This window comes from Pseudonaja textilis, chromosome 3 (genome assembly GCF_049901715.1).
Source record: "Pseudonaja textilis isolate UNSWEBS1 chromosome 3, rPseTex1.2, whole genome shotgun sequence".
Lineage (NCBI taxonomy): Eukaryota > Metazoa > Chordata > Lepidosauria > Squamata > Elapidae > Pseudonaja > Pseudonaja textilis.
The window spans coordinates 193,417,989-193,440,091 of NC_141992.1; the positions used below are offsets into that span (position 1 = coordinate 193,417,989).

A 22,103-nucleotide genomic window follows, 5' to 3' on the forward strand; every position below is an offset into this window, starting at 1 on the left:
CATTCAAAGCTACAACAGCACTGAAAACAGTGACTTGTATCTATTTTTCGCACTTATGACTGTTGCAGCATCCCCATGGTCAAGTGATCAAAATTCAGATGCTTAGCAACTGACTCATATTTATGACGATTGCAGCATCCCAGGGGTTTATCTTTTGCAACCTTCTGTCAATGGGGAAGCCAGATTCACTTCACAACCATGTTACTAATTTAACAACTGCAGCAATTCATGTAACAACCGTGGCAAGACAAGCTGTAAAATGAGGCAATATTCGCTGAACAAATGTGTCACTCAGCAACAGATATTTTGGACTCAGTTGGGGCTGTCAGTTGGGTAGCTCCAAAGTGATCTGTAGGCTTTCTAAACATTAACAATTCTTCTTCCTGATAATGTTGATTTCTAAGCATGAAACCTACATCAGTAATATTTGGTTATTTAGTAATAATGGTTATTTGGAAAAAGGACTGGGTTTTCTTTGTCCACCCTTCTCTATGCATATTTAATCCAGAAATCTAATAGCTGGGGAAAAAAATAAATTATCTACTCCAATGATTTTCAAACTTTCTCATTTCAGGAGATCAGAGGTTCCTAAATGCCCTGGAGGACCAAAGACACAATCAACATCCCTTTATATATCCCTCAGAATCTTCTTCCCTAAGAAGAGATGGCTAGTGAAAATGCAGGCTGAGTTTATGCTACAAATGCAGAAGATTTTATGGCCAATGCTATGAGTGATGTTATGTTTCAATGTAAAGCTAGAGTAGAACATAGTGCGCACCATCAGAGGAAGATATTTTGGTGCATCCCTCAAAGGGGTATGCTGCAGTCCAACATATGTTGCTAGTTGTTACGTTGGATATGCTGACTAATCTCTTCCCAAGTTGTAAATGTAAAAAAAAAAAAAGATGCATCTGGCAACTGTAATTAGGAGAAAGAATAGAAACAACAAGATTCTCTAGAGAATCAGAGGAACATAACTGCTAAAGTGTGTGTGTCGACCGGGGGGATGACAACAACCAGCTTTGGAGTCCATGAGGCAGCCATTTTAACAGAGTATCCATAAGAATAACAGAATAACAGAATTGGAAGGGACTTTGGAGGTCTTCTGGTCCAATCTCCTGCCCAAATGGAAAACCATATACCATTTCAGACTAATGATTGTCCAACCTCTTCTCAAAAATCTCCAGTGTTTGAGCACCCAAGACTTCTGGAGACAAGTCATTCCACTGATTAACTGTTTTAACAGTCGGTTTAACAGTTCTAGGTTGGATCTCTCCTTGATTGGGTTCCATCCATTGCTTCTTGTCCTGCCTTCAGGTGCTTGGAGAATAGTTTCCTGGAAGTCCTTTAGATATTGGAATAGTGCTATCATGTCACCCCTAGTCCTTCTTTTCATTAAACTAGACATATCCAATTCCTGCAACCATTCTTCTTATGTTTTACCTTCCAGTCCCCTAATCGTCTTTGTTGCTCTTCTCTGTACTCTTTCTAGACACTGACATCTTTTTTTATATTGTGATGACAAAAACTAGATGCAATATTCCAAGTGTGGTCTTACCAAGGCATTATAAAGAAGTATTAAGATTTCATGTGGTATAAAGAAAATTTAAACAAAATGTTTTACCAATGGCACTTAGCCCCAGAAAGACTAGCTAAGATATACCCAAATACCAGCCCAAAATGTTGGAAGTGTCAACAAGTTAACGGTACCTTTTACCACATGTGGTGGCTATGCCCCAAGACCAGGACCTATTGGACCAAAATCAAAGATTGGATACAAGAAATTACCGGACATCAAATTGAATTCAAGCCAGAACTCTATCTATTGGGGATAATCAAAAATCAATATCTGAAAAAGATAAAATATATAATATTACTCATTCTAACAGAGGCCAGAATAGCTTATGCACAAATGTGGAAAGAACCCAAGGGTCCAACAGAAGAATTAGTCTTACAAAAAATAGCAGATTGTGCAGAAATGGATATGCTCACACTAAAAATGAAGGAAAAAGAAGAATCTGATTATTACTCAATTTGGCATAGATGGTATGAATGGTTAGAAAATAGAGATAAGGATTGAAAAAAGAAGATTATATAGGAGAATTCCTAAGAGAGTGATATATAGATATGTAGATATGTACAATGGATAAAGTTAGATATTAATAATAAATATAGGTAAAGATAACAATTATTGGTGATATGTACAAATAGATGATAGAAATATAAGATAATATTATATGTCAATGTAAAATGTTGTTGAAAATGTAATTATGTACTGGTGGAAAACAATAAAAACCATTATTTTTAAAAAAGATTTCATGTGGTGTTGATTCTATCCCTCTGTTAATGCACCCTAGGACTGTGTTGGCTTTTTTGGCAGCTGCAGCACATTGCTGGCTAATATTTAAGTAATTGTCCACTAGGACTCAAAGATCCATCTCATAGTTACTACTGTTGAGCCAGGTACCACCTATTCCCATGATGGCAAACCTATGGCGTGCGTACCAGAAGTGGCACACAGAGCCCCCTCTGTGGGCACTTGAACCATTGCCCCAGTTCAACTCTGCCACACAGGGGTGTGTAAGCCTCTCGCCAGCCAGCTGGGCTTTGGGTCTCTGCCATGCATACATGGTGGGTGGGGCACATTTGTAGGGAGGTGCACATGTGCATGGAAGCTAGAGTGTGGGGGACATGTGCACATTGCATGTTGGGGATGCCTGCATGCACACGTGCTTTGAACACTAGGTGCTGAAAAGGATAGCCGTCTCTGATCTATTCTATACTTGTGCATTTGGTTTTTCTTGTCTAAATATAGAACCTTATTTTTTTCCACCATTGGATTTCATTTTGTTAAGAGTCTCTCATGATGACAAATGAGCCTATTAGTTCAAAACCTGGCCAACCTTGACAAAAACAAATTCAAAACATTCAAATATTATTTCTCAATATTTTCCATAGGTCAGAAAGATGAACTCATTTTCTCAATAATTTAGAGGAAACCCAAAAGAGAGAAGGTTTGATGTAGTGATTAAAGCTTGAGGCTAGAAACTGGGAAATGGTGAATTCTAGTCCTGCCTTAGGCAGAAAGGCAGCTTGTGACCTTGGTCCAGTCCCAATCTCAGCCTTAGGAAGAAGAAAGCAAGGGGAAATTACTTCTGAAATCTTGCAAAGAAAATTGAAAATATCTGTCAAGGCTATTACTGGGTGTCTATATTGACTCAAAGGTACAAAACAAAATAAAACATACAATGAAGCAAACTAAGGCTGGAAGGAACTGTGGTAGCTGTTTAATGAGGTTCATTAAAGACAAGTGATTAGTGTCACCAGAATAAGTAAATTCAATGCTTGAGAAAATCAATTATATAGAGAGTCTAAATTTAACAATGAACTACATGTGAAATCATACACTGAAATGCATCATGTTGGCTGTATTCTTATAATGTGAACTTTGGATGGATGGGTGGACAGATGGATGGATTTATGAATTTATATGTAGGCATCACCCAACTTCAAAATAACTCTGGACAGCTCACCACATCAAAATATAACAACTTGAAAATAGAATGCAAACAAACAGAATATAACCAACCAACCCAACATGTACAAAAACATACACAAATATATACCATCGTTCAGGAGAAGGGAGGCTCAACCTATTCTTCAAAGCACCTGGGAGCAGGACAAGAAGCAATGGATGGAAATTAATCAAGGAGAGAAGCAACTTAGAACTAAGGAGAAATTTCCTGACAGTTTGAACAATTAATCAGTGGAACAACTTGCCTCCCCAGGTTGTGAATGTTCCAACACTGCAAGTTTTAAAGGAGAGATTGGATAATCATTTGTCTGAAATGGTATGGGGCTTCCTGCCTGAGCAGGGGGTTGGACTAGAAGACCTCCAAGATCCCTTCCAACTCTGTCTAGTCTAGTCTAGTCTAGTCTAGTCTAGTCTAGTCTAGTCTAGTCTAGTCTACTCTACTCTACTCTACTCTACTCTACTCTACTCCATTCCATTCCTTTCTGTTAGGCATGTTTCCTAATATACACATCAAGTAGTCTTGGTAGGGCTAGTAGGATTTAAGTCAACATTGGTTTCTCCCCATCCAGTCCCACATAGTCTCCAGATACTGGGATAAGTCTTGGATATAAATATATATAATTACATATATTATAATATCGAACACTTGACTTGGTTTAAAACTCCAGGGGAACCAATTTCTAAGTTAGCATACCCTGGGTTATTTTGAATTGTCAATATAGAGAGGTAAAGATGGTTATTTGTCTATGATTCAGTAATGCTACCTATGCAGCATTAATTAATTGTACTGACTATTAGAGAATCGGTGTACCAGACACAGTGTCTCAAATGGCTGAGGTGCTGAACTTGTTGATCAGAAAGGTTGGCAGTTCAGCAATTCGAATCCCTAGCACCACGTCACAGAGTGAGCTCCCGTTACTTATCCCAGCTTCTGCCAACCTAGCAGTTCAAAAGCATGTAAAAGTGCAAGTAGAAAAATAGGGACCACTTTGGTGGGGAGGTAACATTATTCTGTGCGACTTCGGTGTTTAGTCATGCCAGCCACATGGCCACGGAGACGTCTTTGGACAGCGCTGGCTCTTCAGCTTTGTAATGGAGATGAGCACCACTCCCTAGAGCCGGAAACGACTAGCACGTATGTGTGAGGGGAACCTTTACTTTTACTATACCAATCCTAACTCTTTTTTTGGTCTCGTTCCAGAACATGTTTTATTATTTTGAAATAGAGAATTGGTCAAATCTATTCAGAACAGCAGCTACTGTTCATAACATCTCTGTGAGGTTGGCCCACAAAATATTCACTAAACAAATTCACTGTTCAGCCACATCTTGTCTCAAGTTGGAAGCAGAAAAGGTAAGCCAGCATTTTGCTGAGATACAGGAGTTTATCACCCAGCAGGATGCCATGAGGAGCAGACTTGTGATCACAGCATGTCATCAGCCTGGTTGATTGTTACACGACCTGACATAGCATTTGTAAGTGACCAATTGCTCCTGGAAGGAACATATGTTTATTCTCCAGATGGGGTGGGAAATGCCAGCTCAGAGAGAAGCTCTGCACACCAAAAGAAACACCATGAAAGACCAATAACTTATTGCAGTTATATAGACTGTTTTACATGTAATCTGATCAACCATATTGCTCTCCCCTTTCTTCTCCTTTCCTTTCCTTCCCCTCCTCTTCTTTCCTCCTTCCCCTTATTCTTCTCCCCCTTCCTTCCCTTCTTTTTTCCCTTCCTCCTTTCTGTCTTTTTTATCCTACTCCTCCTCTTTCTTCCGCTTCTTATCTTTTCTTCTTCCCTTTCCTCATCTTCTCCTTTTCCCTTTTTCCCATTTTTTCCTTTTCCTCCTTTCCCTTCTTCTTCATCTCATCTTTTCTTCTTCCCATAACCCTCCTCTCCTCTTCCACTCATTCTCTTTTCATATTTCACTTCCTTCTCTTCCTTTTTTCTGTTTTTTCTTCTATATCCCCCTTTCCTTTGCCTTCTGTTGTTTTCTCTTTCACTCCTTCATTTTCATTCTTTCCTTTTTCTTTTGGTTCCATCCCTTCTCCTTCCCCTTTCCCTTTCCCTTTCTCCTTTTCCCTCTCCTCCTCCTCCTCTTCTTCCCCTTCTCCTGCTCCTTTTTCATCTTTTCTCCTCCTTCTCTACTTTTCTTCTTCTATCTCCTTCTCCTTCCACTCTTCATTCCACTACTTCTCCTTTCTTCTTTTTCTTTTTTCCCTTCCTCCTCTTTTTCCCCTCCCCCTTCTCCAAAGCTTTCAAAGATTTGGTACCTCAGAGATTGAAAACTTGTCTCTATTTTTTATGAAATGCCTAGGAAGGCTTAAATGAACAAGAGCACTGGAGGACACTGTTCAGCCTACTTGTTCATACCAAATTGTTGGCAATTGCATAAGGCACGGTTATTTTCTCTTAGACCTCTGGCAAAGTAAACACTTCAGAAAGTACATTTAGTGCTATTGAGAAGTGCTCAGCTGATAGCCACAGACTGAAGATCAATTAGATCAGGGGTTGCCAACCTTTTGGACCTCACAGACCACCAAACTCATACTTTTAAATGCCGGGGACCACTAATATGAATGTTGACTGATGGTGGCTTGCTGACATTGGTGGGAGAGGGAGAGAGAGAGAGAGAGAGAGAGAGATCGGATCTAACCTCTCTCTCTCTCTCTCTCTCTCTCTCTCTCACACACACACACACACACACACACACACACACACACACAGAGAGGCAGGGATGGGATTAAAGTTTCTGAAGAACCAGTTCTTGGCTGTGGCCTAATTTGTGGATGTGGTCATGTGACTGGCTGGGAATGGCTTGTATGTAAATATTATAAATATTTATATAAATATTGAATTCTTTTTATAAAAAAGAGCAACTTTTATCCAAAATCAGGCAAAGCAGGCAGGCAGATTGAATTGCTCACAGAATCACAGATTCAGAGATCTATCTTTCTGCCATCAGCTAATTTGAGTCTGTCCCATAGAATTTGCTTGAAAGCAAACTCACAAAATTAACTCACAACACACCATGTATGTAAATATTGATATATTTTTTTTTACAAAAGAGCAACTTTTACCCAAAATCAGGCAAAACAGGCAGGCAGATTGAGTTGTTCACAGAATCACAGATTCAACTCAGAGATCTGTGTTTCTGCCATCAGCTAGCTGAGTCTGCTAGCTGATAGCAGTCCTAAAGAAAGTTCGGCTCTGCTTAGATCTAAAGATTAGTTAGAAGGCAAGAAATCCAACTAGCTAATCGAAATCTCCCAGCATAGCAGAACAGCTGATGGTCAGGGAAAAGAAAAATAGCATCTTAGCGGGCAAGTTTGCCAGGTAAGGAGTGAGTGGGTGGTAAGAGTTCCCGTGGGCCATGTGGGCAGCTCAGCCTTGTGGTCTTGTGCAGCCTGGATTAATTGCTTTGTGGGGTGTTCTGGGGGTGACATTTCTTTGCGGACCACCAAAATTTTCTTGTGGACCACCAGTGGGCCGCAACCTACCAGTTGGCCATCACTGGATTAGATAATAGATAGATAGATAGATAGATAGATAGATAGATAGATAGATAGATGCGAGATAGATTTAGTTAACTAGATATATGAGTGATGGTGGCGTAGTGTTTTGAGTGCAGTATTGCAAGCTACTTCTGCTGACTGCCAGCTGCCTGCAATTTGACATTTCAAATCAAGGTTGACTCGGCCTTCCATCCTTCCGAGGTGGGTAAAAATGAGGACCCAGATTATTGGAGGCAATAGGCTGACTCTGTAAACTGCTTAGAGAGGGCTGTAAAGCACTGTTAAGTGGTATATAAGTCTAAGTGCTATTGCTATATTAAAATATTAAAATAAAGATTTAAAATTAATATAAACTAAAATAGAAAAGAGAGAGAAAGGGAGAAAGAGAAACCAAGCAATCAAGCAGGGAGGGAAGGAGGGAGGGAGGGAGGGAGGAAAACTAAAAGAGCAAGAGATGCAAAAAGAAGCAAAAGAAAAAAGGAAGAAAAAAGATTCAAAGAAACAGCTTCCCATCTTCTTTATAGTAATTGTAAATACAATGATAATTTTACCTCTATGGTTATATAGTAACTCTTTACTTTCTATAATCTATTCTACCTAATCATCAAAACAATGAATTTCATAAGTTCATTTTTTCTCTGTTTCACCTATAAGGAGTCTCCAGTTATCAATAAATAAATTGGTTTTTTTTTCTCTGATCACGGAAGTTTATTTAGCATCTGAGCAAGTTCCATCACAATCACCAATCATTCTTCCATTGTGGGTAGTGCCAAATTCTTCCATCTTTGTGCATACAACAATCGTGCAGCGGTTATCATGTACAAAAATAAAGATCTGTTATTTCTTTTTCCAACTGTTTATTCATGCATCCAAAAAGAAAAAAATCCCTCTCATTCAGTAGTGGGATTCATTTTTTTTTTACTACCAGTTCTGTGGGCGTGGCTTGGTGGGCGTGGCAGGGGAAGGAGACAATAAAATCTCCAGTCAGAGGTAGTATTTGCTGGTTCTCCGAACTACTCAAAATGTCCGCTACTGGTTTTCCAGAACTGGTCAGAACCTGCTGAATACCAACTCTGCTCTCATCTCAACTCTATTAGAATCTTCAGAATCCTCTGAATCAATGCATTTGAAGCCAAAATCGTCTTGCTTTTTTTTTTTCTACATGCCCAGCAAACATGATAGTTGTCTTCTAAAGACTTTTATGGCCAAGAAAACTCACTCCATGATTTTCAAGACACTGCCCTGGAAGGAATGAGGAATTCCATCTCTTCACCAGAATCAAGAAAAAATATGGTTTCTTCCAATACCCTATACCACTGCAACAGCTGATCAAGGTAGCAGTTAGATCTTTAGAAGAGAATATTAGTAGTTCAGTGTTTAACTGTGGGGTCCTTGGTGCTCTCTGAGCTTGGTTGCTTTCTTGCAGATGTTTCATGACCTGATGTAGGAGAAGAGCATGCAGAACTGGGGGTGGGAGAGTTAAATGTGTCATTAGTTTAGAATCCTTACATTGCCACACATGATCCAATTCCAACCCTTCCTGATTTCTACTGATCCTTGTCTGGCACTAATTTAGTATTGAACTTTAGTTGACTAGATTCTTGTGTATAGGCTTCAATAAATCTCATATGCTGCAACTTAACAGATGGTTTTGAACCTACGTTTTTTTGACACCCAACCCAACTAGTGCTCAGTACTGATGATGTTACCTAGCTGGGAATTAAACATTTGCAAGAAAACAACCAAGCTCAGGAGCACCAAGAACCTCACATTTTTTCCCCCAATATCCATAATAGAAGCAAAATCTTACAGCATATCCAAGGGAGATAGCAAAATACAAAGTAGATTTCAGCGCATCCCAATTCACCCCCATTTGGAAAGTCTAAATGGATCTGTCTGAATGAAAGTACCAACCTGATCAATATTTTTACCATCACTAATGTTATCTGTCTATCTATCTATCTATCTATCTATCTATCTATCTATCTATCTATCTATCTATCTATCTATCTATCTATGCGAAATACCATTCACACATCACAAAATCTCCAGAATCGTAAAGCCTACAAACTTGAAATTTGGCACATATGTTCCTCTTGGCTTCTAGGTGCTCACAAAGAAAGGATTTTTCAAAATGACTACCAGAGCATTAGCATTTCATATATTATTATTAACATGCTCTGATGCTAAGGAGTTCTACTCCCCTTCCCCAGCTGAAAAGAAATCTGTTCCAAGAGCAAAACACAAGCAGAGGAGAGGAGTTTCAGTTTTAGTTTCACAGCACCAAGCAGCTGTAGTACAGAACAGTTAAGCTAAGCCATACCCAGGCTCCTTGCTGCCTTCCTCTTCCTCACACAGCCAATGCTGTTTTGCTTTCCATGTTTCAGTTTCCAAACAGCCCTCAACTTTCTCGCACACTGACAGGATACTAGCCAGATGAATACTGATGGATGGCTGGTAGGCAGAAGGACAATTTCCCCCCTATTTCCTTGTTCAAAACTAAGCCCGCTCACATAGTTTCATAGCAAAACACGGGTATAGAGCTAGTTTTATTATAAAAGGGAACCTATTTGTAGGATAAGAGGAATAAAGTGACATGTCTTTATTCCATATTGGGAGTATCTTCTGAATAAAAGAATAACAAGAGTTGGAAAAGTTCTTGTATGTCTTCTAGTACAACCCCCTGCTGAAGCAGAAGCCCCTCTACTATTTCTGACAAGCAGTTATCTAGTCTCTTCTTAAAAGCCTCCAGTAATGGAGCACCCACAACCTCTGAAGGTAAGCTGTTCCACTGGTTGATTGTTCTCATATTTAGGAGGTGTCTCCAGATTGCTCTTCTCCTTGATTAGTTTCCATCCCTTCCCTTGGTTTTTTTTTTTTTTTGCCTTGCCTTCAGGTGCTAGGGAAAATAACTTGACCCCCTTCTTCTTTGTAGCAGCCCCTCAAATGCTGGAACATTGCTCTCATCTCTAGTCCTTCTTCTCACTGGAATCCCTGGTCCTTCTTTTCACTTTATCGAAGAGTGAAATAAGATTTGTCAATGCCATGCCATGCAATTTCCATTGAGGTCCTTGATGCTCTCTGAGCTTGGTTGCTTTCTTACAGAAATTTCATCATTCAGCTAGGTAATACAGGCAGTTAGCACCCATCCCTCTCCTAGAAGAATGAAATGTTTTAGGAAATACTAAAAAAGGCAGGATATTATATTTCCCCTTAAAGGAGAAATAGAAATCTTCAGGGAGACAGAAACTCAGAGCTTCAGCCCCAGGCGGATATCTGGTGCCCATTAAGAAGGACTGGGCCAGCCTATCTACAAAACAAAAGACCTTCATCTCCTGGGTGATGGGATAAAGACATGACCCTCCAGGACAGAATAGAATTATGTAGCAGCAAGGCTCACTGCATACAACTTGCCTCGTGGTGCAACTGGAACAATCTGGAACTGAACACACTCAAAACTGTAGAAACGGTGATAGACTTTAGAAGAAACCCTCCCATACTACCGCCTTTTACAATACTAGACAACACACTATCAACAGTAGAGACCTTCAAATTTCTAGGTTCTACTATATCACATGACCTAAAATGGATACCTAACATCAAAAATGTCATCAAAAAGCACAACAAAGAATGTTCTTTCTGCGCCAACTAAGGAATCTCAAACTGCCCAAGGAGCTGCTGATCCAGTTCTACAGAGGAATTATTGAATCTATCATCTGCACCTCTATAACTGTCTGGTTTGGTTCTGCAACCCAACAGAACAGACACAGACTTCAGAGGATAATTAGGACTGCAGAAAAAACAATTGTTACCCAATTGCCTTCAATCGAGGACCTGTATACTGCACGAGTCAAAAAGAGGGCTGTGAAAATATCTACAGAACCCTCACATCCTGGACATAAACTGTTTCAACTCCTTCCCTCAAAACGACTCTATAGGACACTGCACACCAGAACAACTAGACACAAGAACAGTTTTTTCCTGAAAGCCATCACTCTGCTAAACAAATAATTCCTTCAACACTGTTCAACTATTACAAAGTCTGCACTACTATTACTGTTAATCTTCTCATCACTCCTTATCACCCATCCCCTCCCACTTGTGATTGTAGGACTGTAACTTTGTCTCTTGTATCCTTACAATTTATATTGACTGTTTCCTAGTATGATTTGATTGCTGATTGTATCCTATGACTATTATTAAGTGCTGTACATTACGATTCTTGAATCATAATGAATGTATCTTTTATTTTATGTATACTGAAAGTATTTACACCAAGACAAATTCCTTGTGTGTCCAATCCCACTTGGCCAATAAAGCTATTCTATTCTATTCTATTCTATTCTATTCTATTCTATTCTATTCTATTCTATTCTATTCTATTCTATTCTATTCCATTCCATTCCATTCCATTCCATTCCATTCCATTCTATACAAAATCACCTGAGGGACATTGCATCAGCTCAAGGTTCAGCCAAACTTGATTCAGACAAACATGACTTCACATGGCCCCATGGGAGTCTGACTACAGCCAATAGAATATATGCTCTTGCCACAGGAACAGGAAGCTGAAGGGCAAGGCCCAAGAGAGAGTATAAATAACGCTCACTCTCCACTCCATGTGGTCAGCTGCTACCCAGAATCACACATGCTTGGTGGTTCCGCTTCACCATTAAACCATCTTTCCAATCAGCCTCCATGTTTGCAGTGTCTTTCTGCCCACTTGGAATTGAACCAGATTGATATTTCTTCCAACAGTAATATCATCAACAACATCATAGACTACAAGAAAAGACTCCAGCTCAGAGAGCATCAAGAACCCCACAGTTCAACGCTGGGCTTCACATATTTTCTTCTATTGGTCATTTCCAGTGACTTCTCTGGAAGAATGAAATATGAATATTAAAAGAATGCATGGAACTCTTTTGCTGACAAGCCAAACATCTATGCTCAGACACTGCTGTTCCAAGAGTGTGTATTTCCTGCCCTAGAGTCATCCTTGTAGTTTTTATTGTCTGGGAGCAAATATCTCCTTCAATGACTCCGTTTTAGTTCTATTCAAAAACCAACTTTTTGCTTGTTTGAGGGCATCATCAAAAATTGCTGATGCCCAGCCAAATGATTATTTAATCTTACAGCAAGCTATTCATTTTTGGAAGTTTTTCCTACAGGGATGAGAAAGAGGCAATTATACTGCCAAGAAATAACAGCATGTACCTTGCCCACAGTTTAATGGATGGATCTTTAAAAACAAAACCTTGAAAAATGAATATAAACCAATGATAGAATTGACTTGCATTTAATCACCTACTGCCTAGGTGGTGAACACTTTCAGTAATTAAAGTGCCAGAGTTTTGAGTCAAAACAGTGGAGCGTTTACATTGCAGGGGAAAAAAAGATCTCCAAAAGAAAGCAAACCAAAAACTCATTTGTGAAAAAGACCCATTGGACTGAATATTTTACTCAGATTTATTTTAAATTCTTCTGCTTCATCAGAATTGCTAGAATTTTTCAACCACGTTGCACCCCTCTGATTCATATTGAAATGTCAGGGTGAAGAACAATTGAAAATCTGATATTGCTAAGCTAAAACTTAGTACAGGATTCCTACAGGTGCTTTTTCAAAATGCAACTGCACTTTGTTTTTCCTTAAAGACGTTTCGCTTCTGATCCAAGAAGCTTCTTCACTTCAGACTGAATGGCAGAGTATGGAAGGATTTATATTCCTTGCAGTCATCTGGTTGTTAGCATTCTCTCTGAGAATCGTTGAGGACACTTGGTGGTTTATCTGGGCCCTCAGCATGACTGAATAGTGCAGATGGGTGTGGAATCTTCTTGGAACTGCTCAAAGGACTGTGTTGTAGACAGGACATAGGTGCCTATGGATATTCTCAGTTGTCCTGGTCATGGCTGTCCCAAAGGTGCTTTTTCAAGAGACAACTGGACTTTTTGTTTTTTCTTTGAAGACATTTTGCTATTCATCCAAGAAGCTTTTTCAGCTCTGAAGATAGGTGGTGTTATATTCCACTATCCAGTTTTGGTCACCACACTATAAAAAAGATGTTGAGACTCTAGAAAGAGTGCAGAGAAGAGCAACCAAGATGATTAGAGGACTGGGGGCTAAAACATACAATGAATGGTTGAAGGAATTGGGTAGGGCTAGTCTAGTGAAGAGAAGGACCAGGGGAGACAGGATAGCTGTGTTCCAATATTTGAGGGTCTGCCACAGAGAGGAAGGGGTCAACCTATTTTCTAAAGCACCCAAAGGCCAGACAAGGAATAATGGATGGAAATTCAACAAGGAGAGGTTCAACCTGGAAATAAGGAGAAATTTTCTGACAGTGAAAGCAATCAACCAATGGAACAGAAGTTGCCTTCAGAAGTTGTTGGAGCTTCATCCCTAAAAGCTTTCAAGAAGAGACTGAACTGCCATCTGTCAGAAATGGTGTAGAATCTGCTGCTTGGGCGGAGGGTTGGGTTAGGTGACCTACAAGGTCCCTTCCAACCCTGTTAATCTGTATCTACTGCCACCCTTTGTTGATAGAGGGCTTTTCAATCTTAATGTAGATGGCATCTTTGACCCTTCTTTCAAACTTGCTAAGAACAAGATGACTGCAAGAAATATAAATCCTCCCACTGCCCACTATTCAAGCAGAAATGAAGAGGCTTCTTGGATGAGAAGCGAAGCATCTTCAACGAAAAAAAAAAAAGTCTGGTTGCCTTTTAAGAAAGCTCCTTTGGGAGAAACATGATTTGGATGGCTGAGAAGCTCCACAGACACTTAATTCAGGAGATTCTGTTGCATGTGTTGTATGACTTATAGTACTTGCAACTGTCACAACATCTCCAGAGTCATATTGTGATGACCCAGGACAAGGCACGAAGGCCACACAGACAGCTGAGAGTTCAAACTCCCCTTTAATGCTCCAAATTTTCCCAAACACTCCCACCTTCTTGCCAAGTTCCAGAGCAAAGTGCACACAGGCACATGCTCACATGCATGTGCGCACGCATGCACACACACGGCGGTCTCTGGCTGCCTGCAATCCAGCAAAACAAACAGGGAAATGAGTCCATGAAGCAAGGAACAAATAATGAATCCATGAAGCAAGGAAGAAGCAAGCAGTCCTGCAAATTCCTGTGTCTTCAATGGCACACGAACCTCTACAAATTCAGCATTTGTTCCCAACAAAGGCCCCTCCCCACAGTGTCTCCTTAAATCTCAGTCCCCAGGTGTGCCTTGTGAAGAGGAGCAGGGCGCTCTCCTCCTGAGTTTTTGGGTCAGCCTGTGCTGTTCCTATCTTCTCTCCTCTCTCCATGCTCAGGGATCAGGAGGGAGCGATCCTTGCTCATTACCTGTTGCTCCTCATGGCCACTGCTTGCCCTCTCTTGGTCATCCTGACCCTGTTGCTCCCTGCTTACAAGCCATCCCAATCCTGAGGGGCCCTGGGCTGCCTCAGCCTGCTCCTCTCCACATTCCTCCGAAGCCAATGAAGTCACCTTCTCTATCTCCATTGGCTTCAGCTCTGGCTCATCCTCCTCTACAGATTCAGGCTCCAACAGGAGCATAACACATATGAACAAAATTTGGGCACTAGTCAACTGGCGTGTACTTAAAACATAGCAGCATCGTGGGGTCATGTGACCTTCCATTTGTGACTGTCCCCAACTAGTTTTCAACAAGCAAAGTTCAAAGGAGGAAAGACAGATTTGTTTTACAACCATGTCAGTTGGAGTCTAACTCCAAGGAAGTGGTCGAACAGCTGACAGGGAGTGAAAGTGTGGCTCTGGAGGTTGTGGAGGAAGTTGGGGAAGGGCAGAGGCAGGCTGGGAAGTCAGAGGAAAACCCAGGCCCAACCCCTCTCCATCCCAGGGCACGCAGGGAGGAGAGGATAAGAGAGAGATGTGAATGGCATGGTCTATGGGAGGATGAAAGGGCCTTGATCCTCTTCATGGGCTGCAGCTGTGAAAACTGTTTAAAAGGATGGACATGCATATGGGACAGTGCTGGGAACAAAGCGTGAAAATATCTCTAATCTGTTCATTACTATCTGAGTTTGGCGTCCTTCCCAATGTCTTCAAGCCCTTATCTTGCCTGATTCCCTTAATTGCTTCAGTGTGGTTTGTATTGTTTTTGCTATTTATAATTTATAGGCATTTTTAGTTTAAATGGCATTTCCTCCTTTCCGTAACTGTTTGTGGGGGAGTTTTTTGTCTCCAGTCAAGGATATTTGGAGCATTGAAGCCATGTTGAAGGAATAAAAGGGGCTTCACCTGTTTTTGTGACTTTGTTTATTTTCTATCCCACCCTGGGTCATCACAAACCATATAATTGACTTAACAACTACTGTGATTTATTTAACAACCCCTGACATCAAGGTGGAAAAATCAAGTGTGACTCACTTAAAAACCGCCTTGCTTAGCAATGAAAATTTTGATCCCAATTGTAGTTGTAAGTTGAGGATTATTTCAGACTGATTTCAAAGGGGATTTAAATGGAAATTACATGAAAAGGGTTAGACTCTTTGTCTATTTGTACCAATTAAAGCTAACAAACTATTAATAGCCTATTCCCTAAAATTAAAATTTGGTGTTCAATTACTCAGTTCTTACAAACAGGGATTCATTCCCACCCACAAAAAGGAGAGGTTCTCCATTATATAGAAATATTTTGTATGTATTCTCTGGGTTCTCATTTCATTATTTCAGAATAGATTCAATTCAACCAAACTATTTATAAATTCAGATCCAATGTTTATTCTGCAGAGTTTGAGAATCTATGCATTTATTTCTAGAAATATGTCAAAATCTTAATATTTATTTCAGTTTAGTAGTTAACAATTTGTCAACAAATTCTATCAAATTCCTAATATACTAAAATACTAAATGACCTTAGAACAGGGGAGAATAGAAAGGTATTTTTATATAAACTGAGCAGATAAAATAATGATTAATTGAACTCAGGCAGATATGGGTAACTTTATTTTTTTATCTCAGTAAAGATTGATAGAAGCTTTTAAAGTGATTTGAAAAACCTCTCCGAAGTTATAAAATGAGATTTGATGGAGTGGATTTAGATGTGAAGAATCATCACATTTGTTTTTATTCCCAGTATGTTATATATGCTTGTCCTTCAAAACTCTATAAATAGTTTCATACTTTCTGTTTAAAAGAGACAATAAATTTTCATTTGCTTGCTCCCCACTCAACTTTTTCCACAGTTTCACTCTGCTGATGGAATATACAAATTATTTATTGATTTATTCCCAAACATCCTCTAAATAGCATCGAAAGTTGTACTATGCTTTTGATATTTATTATTTGATACAATCTAGTAGACTCCTTGATTTATGTCTTTGCTCTATATTAGGAATAAGTTTACTAAATTCAGACAGGGTTATTTCTGGTTAGATTTATACAAGGCTGAATATTCTGAACTTTAATTATAGACTTGGGTTCCTTGGACTGTAGAATTATAGCAAAACCTTATCATCCAGGCTTATACTTCATCTCATTCCCTCAAGCACCAAGATTCACTAAGCATTATTAGTCTCATGTTTAAAATGTTTGGGAATTTCACTGGAATGGAACTCCAAACCCTTCCTCTTCTTCACTATTCTCTGGAGTTTGCTCAAACTCATATTCATTGTGTTAATGACACCATTTAACCATCTTACCCAGAGGTGGTATTCAGCAGGTTCTGACCAGTTCTGGAGAACCAATAGCAGAAATTTTAAGTAGTTCAGAGAACCGGCAAATACCACCTCTGACTGACCACGCCCCCACCTATTCTCTGCCTCCCGAGTCCCAGTTGATTAGCTGGGTCCTCTTTGGTTGCCCTGCATAGGAGAACGGAGCTGAAAAGCAGGTTAGTGGGGTGGGGAGGGAATGGGATTTTTCAAGTAACCTTCCCCCTGGAGTGGGGAGGGAATGGGGAATTTACAGTATCCTTCTCCTGTCACATCCGCCAAGACATGTCCATCAAGCCATGCCACATCCACCAAGACACGCCCAAAGAACTGGTAGTAATTTTTTTTGAATCCCACCAGTGATCTCATCCTCTGCCTTTACCTTCTCTTTTTTGCCTTCCATCTTTCCCAACATGAGGGTCTTTTCCATTAAATCATCTCTTCTTATTAGGTGTCCAAAGGATTTGAGTTTCAGCATATGTCCTTCCAAGGAAGGACTGATTTCCTTTAGGATAGACAGATTTGATCACCTTGCAGTCCAAGAAAATCTCAAGGGTCTCCTTCAGCACCACAATTCAAAACCATCAATTCTTTGGCATTCAGCCTTCCTTATGGTCCAATTCTCACAGTCATACATTACTATTGGGAAAATCATAGTTTTGAGTTTAATACTTAGTCATTAAGATAAAGGTAAAAGTTCCCCTCGCACATACATGCTAGTTGGTTTTGGCTCTAGGGGACGGTGCTCATCTCTGACACAAAGCCAAAGAGACAGCGCTTGTCTGAAGATGTCTCCATGGTCATGTGGCTGGTATGGCTAAATGCCGAAGGGACACGGAACACTGTTACCTTCTTACCAAAGTGGTCCCTATTTTTCTACTTGCATTTTTACATGCTTTCAAACTGCTAGGTTGGCAGAAGCTGGGACAAGAAACAGGAGCTCACTCCATTACATGGTACTAGAGATCTGAACCGCCAAACTGCTGTCTTTCTGATCGACAGGCTCGGTGTCTTAGCCACTGAGTTATTTTTGTTTGTTTAGCTATTAGGTTTATACCCTATCTTCTTCTTCCAAATTCTTCCACTGGTCCAAAATTGCTTCAAAATGCTAGGCACAAAATTCTGCCCCTTTCCCCACATATACAGCGCATGAAACTTAATAAGGGACTAGTTTCTGATCCCCTTATTATGTCTACCATTTCAAAGCCCATGATGCTGTATCTATAGGTTTGATTTTTATTTTTTTTATTTTTTTTGGAAAGGCTTTCTGCATTTTTCATTCATTTCTCCTTTGCAAGGAGAAACTGACTCACCCTCTTTGGAAGAGATCAACATTGTGGAATTTGTGCAGCTCCACAGAAAAGTTGACAGTTCCCTGGACCTCCGACATGATGTTTGTAGGTCATCACCTGAAAAATAAATAGTAAAGATATAATATCGATAAATGGGAATATGATAGGTTTGCAAGATGGACTTCCCTGAAAATCTATAAGGAGCTGGTTATTAAATATCAGATTATACTAAATAATAGTTTAATAAGCATTTTCTGTGGTGGGCCCCCTCTAAGAAATATCACCCCTGCAGAAATAAGATTGGTGCACACTTTGATACTCTTTTGAAAGGTCCTGAAGACATAGTTTTGCCAATAGGCCTAGGGACTATCTATCTATCTATCTATCTATCTATCTATCTATCATCTATCAGATCATGCTTCTCCAAGCCCAACATATGTTTCCTGCTTGGACTCTGAGGTCAACATCAGAATTTAAAAGTAAGATAAGGAGTATCTTTATTCCCTACTCTAACATTGGAGCAATGTTGGACTGGACCCAGCAGATACAATTAGATTATTTGGATGCAATATGAATTGCTATTTGTACCTTTTGGGTGAATGGAGAAGAAAAATTCCTTTAGCAAATGCGAACACTTAAAATTTCTATCTATTTAGTGACTGATTCCTGTCTGTGTAGGTGACTGATTCACCCACTTTGAAATGAGTTGATGAATTGGAGATAAAATGCCAGTAATGTATGGTTGCTCCAGTTTTTCTGCTTTCTTTGGATTGGCCAGAGGTGGTCTATTCATCCAGGATCAGATATAAGAGTTTGCCATGACTTCAACTTACAAGTTCAGCTATTTCTAAGTCTAGATACCAAGGAATGGCAGAAAAACCTGAACTAAATCTAGCAAACTCACCACATCTCCATAGAGAAAGAGAAGTAGAAATATAAAACCCACTGTGTCACTTATATTCACAAAAATAAACTAGGTTAATTTAGTAAAGGTTTCTCCTGTCCAGTCATGTCTGACTCTAGGGGGCAGTGCTCATCTCTGTTTCTTAGCTGAGGGAACCAGCATTGTCCCAAAAAAACTTCTGTGGTCATGTGGCCAGCATGACTACACAACGAGGGGCATGGAATGCTGTTATCTTCCCACTGAAGTGGTACCTATTTATCTATTCACATTTGCATGCTTTCAAATTGCTAGGTGGGCAGAAGCTGGGGCAAGGACAGGAGTTCACCCCATTGTGGAGTTCTTATCACCTTTCCAGCTGACAAGCTCAGGGTCTTTAACCAATGAGCCATCGCACCCCCTATTCATAAATCTACTACACAGCAAACACGGCATACGTTCTCAGTAATCTGACTACAAGGCACTTTTATTCCAGAATTGCAGTGTAACTCTGGAGCAAATTAAAAACATCCTCCACAATTTCAGCTGTAATGATCTGTTTCATTCAAACCATTCATCACCCCAAAAGGGAAAAAAAAGAAAAGAAAGAACAACAATGAAGCAAAACAAAACATCAGTGATTGAAATAATGGCTGACAGAAGAAGGGGGAATTAGATATCTGTTTCCATAAGACAGGCATAGCCTTCAAATCATTTGAGGCATATACTGCATTGTTTTCAGTGTTTTTTGAGAAGGTTGGGGTCTTACTGAGAAATAAGAATGGAGTTGAAAAAAAAAAATCAACCGCATTCTCTATTATGCTTATGAAATACTATCCTGGAGAAATTATTCTCTCTTTCTCATACTGTGCGCTGGTAGTTCTGAAATCAATGAAGTCAGATTTAAGACTAAAATGAGCTGATGCTGAAATAAAAGGGCAATGATGACTCATAAGCTGTGTTCATTTATAACAAGGTATCCAGGGTGGGATGGAGAAAAACTTGAAGTGAAATAATAAGAATAACAACAGCAGTAATAAGAGCAACGACGATACCAATAATAATAGCAATAACCAGCTTTTTCAGAGCAATCTACAGACGGGAGTTTGCATAAGCAATAAACAAATCATCTTTGTAATGGTGGGATTCAGTTCAAGGAAACCGGTTGTTAAATTATCCACCCCCCTGCTATCAAAGTGGATCCTGGGCGATGTACTGCAATGGAAAAATGGGTAACGGAGTGGCCGACATGAGGGAAGAAGGATACTTTCCATCTTTCTTCTCCCTGCTCCTCCTCCTTCCCTTGTGCCGGATGCTCCATTTCCCATTTCTCCATTGCAGTGCAGCACCCAGGATCCACTTTGATAGTAGCGGGTGGGAGGGTTGTAAGTTAACAACCAGTTCACCAAGGGTCAGGTTGGCCATCGCAGGAGGCTCATCCCTCAGAGCTGGAGGACGGGGATGGGCCACGCCTTCCATGACATCCAACCTGACCCTGGGCTAACCGGTTGTTAAATTATTTGAATCCCACCACTGCATCTTTTCAATAGTGGTGAATATTTGTAGCTTGGGATGAGAGTGAAGGTTCATTCTCCAAGCTTGTGGGTTGGTTTCCAAATGTTTCATTATCAGTCTAAGTAACATCTTCAGTGATATTTAGGGGATGTCAGTGTCAGTGTTCTTCTCTACACACACTGATCCCCAAAAGCATCAGTGTCAACTTAGAAAATATTTCTATGGTCTTTTTAGAGTTGCCAACAGAAAGGGAGGGGGGAGCAGAGGGCAGCTCACATTCCATAAATGTTTTCAAAGATAGTTTCTAGGTGACTGAAATTTCTGTTGTGCAAAATTCTAACTGGAGAGTATGACTGATGACTCTTGGCTATGGGTGTGTCCCATTGGATAATATGAATTACGGTACACCCGGAGGGTGGAGGAAAACCAGGGTCAAGGATGACAATGAATGATGTATCTTAGAGTCGGCTACACCCAGGCAGCACCGGCATGTTTACTCCTAATAAATCTTTAAGTTTTCTGGAAGTTCAACTAGAGACTCATGATTTAAATGGGGGTAACTGTCGGAGCCCTGACAACCAGTTTGTTTAGATCAATATAAGATTCATTGGTCACACTACCCCCTGCCACACTCATGCGTTCATTGAAGCCTGGCACTCCACAAGCAATTCCATCAACAGACACATTGACTTATGTCCAGCCTAGGTAACTATCAGAATCCAAATCAACCACACAGCCAATCAGAGATAGCACTGGCTCTCAATCAACCCACATAAGCCCTCCCACCAGCATTACCTCCTAATGACCTTGACCTGATGTAACCTCCCTATCACAGGACCTTTCACAGGACCCTCACTTGAAACACCCACACCTGAAACCCTTATAAACAGAAGAACACTGACACTGACATCCCCTAAACTCTGCTGAAGGTGTTACCTAGCCTGGTAATGAAACATTCAGAAACCAACCCACAATCTCGGAGAACGAACCTTCACCCTCAATAATGTCATCCTTCAATATGCCCATCCTTTGTCCTTGAAAAAATGCTCAAAGTGAGAGCTATGAAGAAATTAAGAATGAAAATTCCTTTCCAAAACAGAATAATGCTAGACTCCAACACCAGGGAAAAGTTTAAAGAAGGTAGCTTCTGTTTGTTTGCTTGTTCATAGGTAAAGGGAAAGGTTCTCCTCGCACATGTGTACTAGTTGTTTCTGGCTCTAGGGGGCAGTGCTCAACTCCATTACAAATCCAAAGAGCCAGCGCTGTCCGAAGACGTCTCCATGGTCATGTGGCTGGCATGACTAAATGGTGAAGGCACATGGAATGCTGTTACCTTCCCACCAAAGTGGTCCCTATTTTTCTACTTGCAGTTTTACATGCTTTCAAACTGCTAGGTTGACAGAAGCTGGGACAAGGAACGGGAGCTCACTCTGTTACACAGTGCTAGGGATTCAAACTACCAAACTGCTGACCTTTCTCATTGACAAGCTCAGTTTCTCAGCCACTGAGCCACCGCATCCCTTTGCTTGTTTATATTCCACCTTTATTATTTTTTATAAACATGTTAAGGTGGAGAACATATCCAATATTCCTTTCTCCTCCTATTTCCCCCACCACAACAACCCTGTGAGGAAAGTTGGGCTGAAAGGGTGTGACGAGCCCAAAGTCGCCTAAC

The 22,103-nt window shown here is 40.2% G+C and overlaps 1 protein-coding gene across 1 annotated transcript in view; it reads right to left on the reverse strand.

Annotated features, from left to right (window-relative positions):
* The window catches only part of FAM135B (family with sequence similarity 135 member B), a 173,861-nt gene that overhangs the window by 90,631 nt on the left and 61,127 nt on the right, over window positions 1-22,103 (reverse strand). Inside the window, exon 2 of the mRNA XM_087931751.1 lies at window positions 18,055-18,150. Coding sequence (XP_087787877.1) covers window positions 18,055-18,131 — 77 coding nt within the window. The 5' untranslated portion in view covers window positions 18,132-18,150. The remainder of the gene's footprint in view (window positions 1-18,054; window positions 18,151-22,103) is intronic.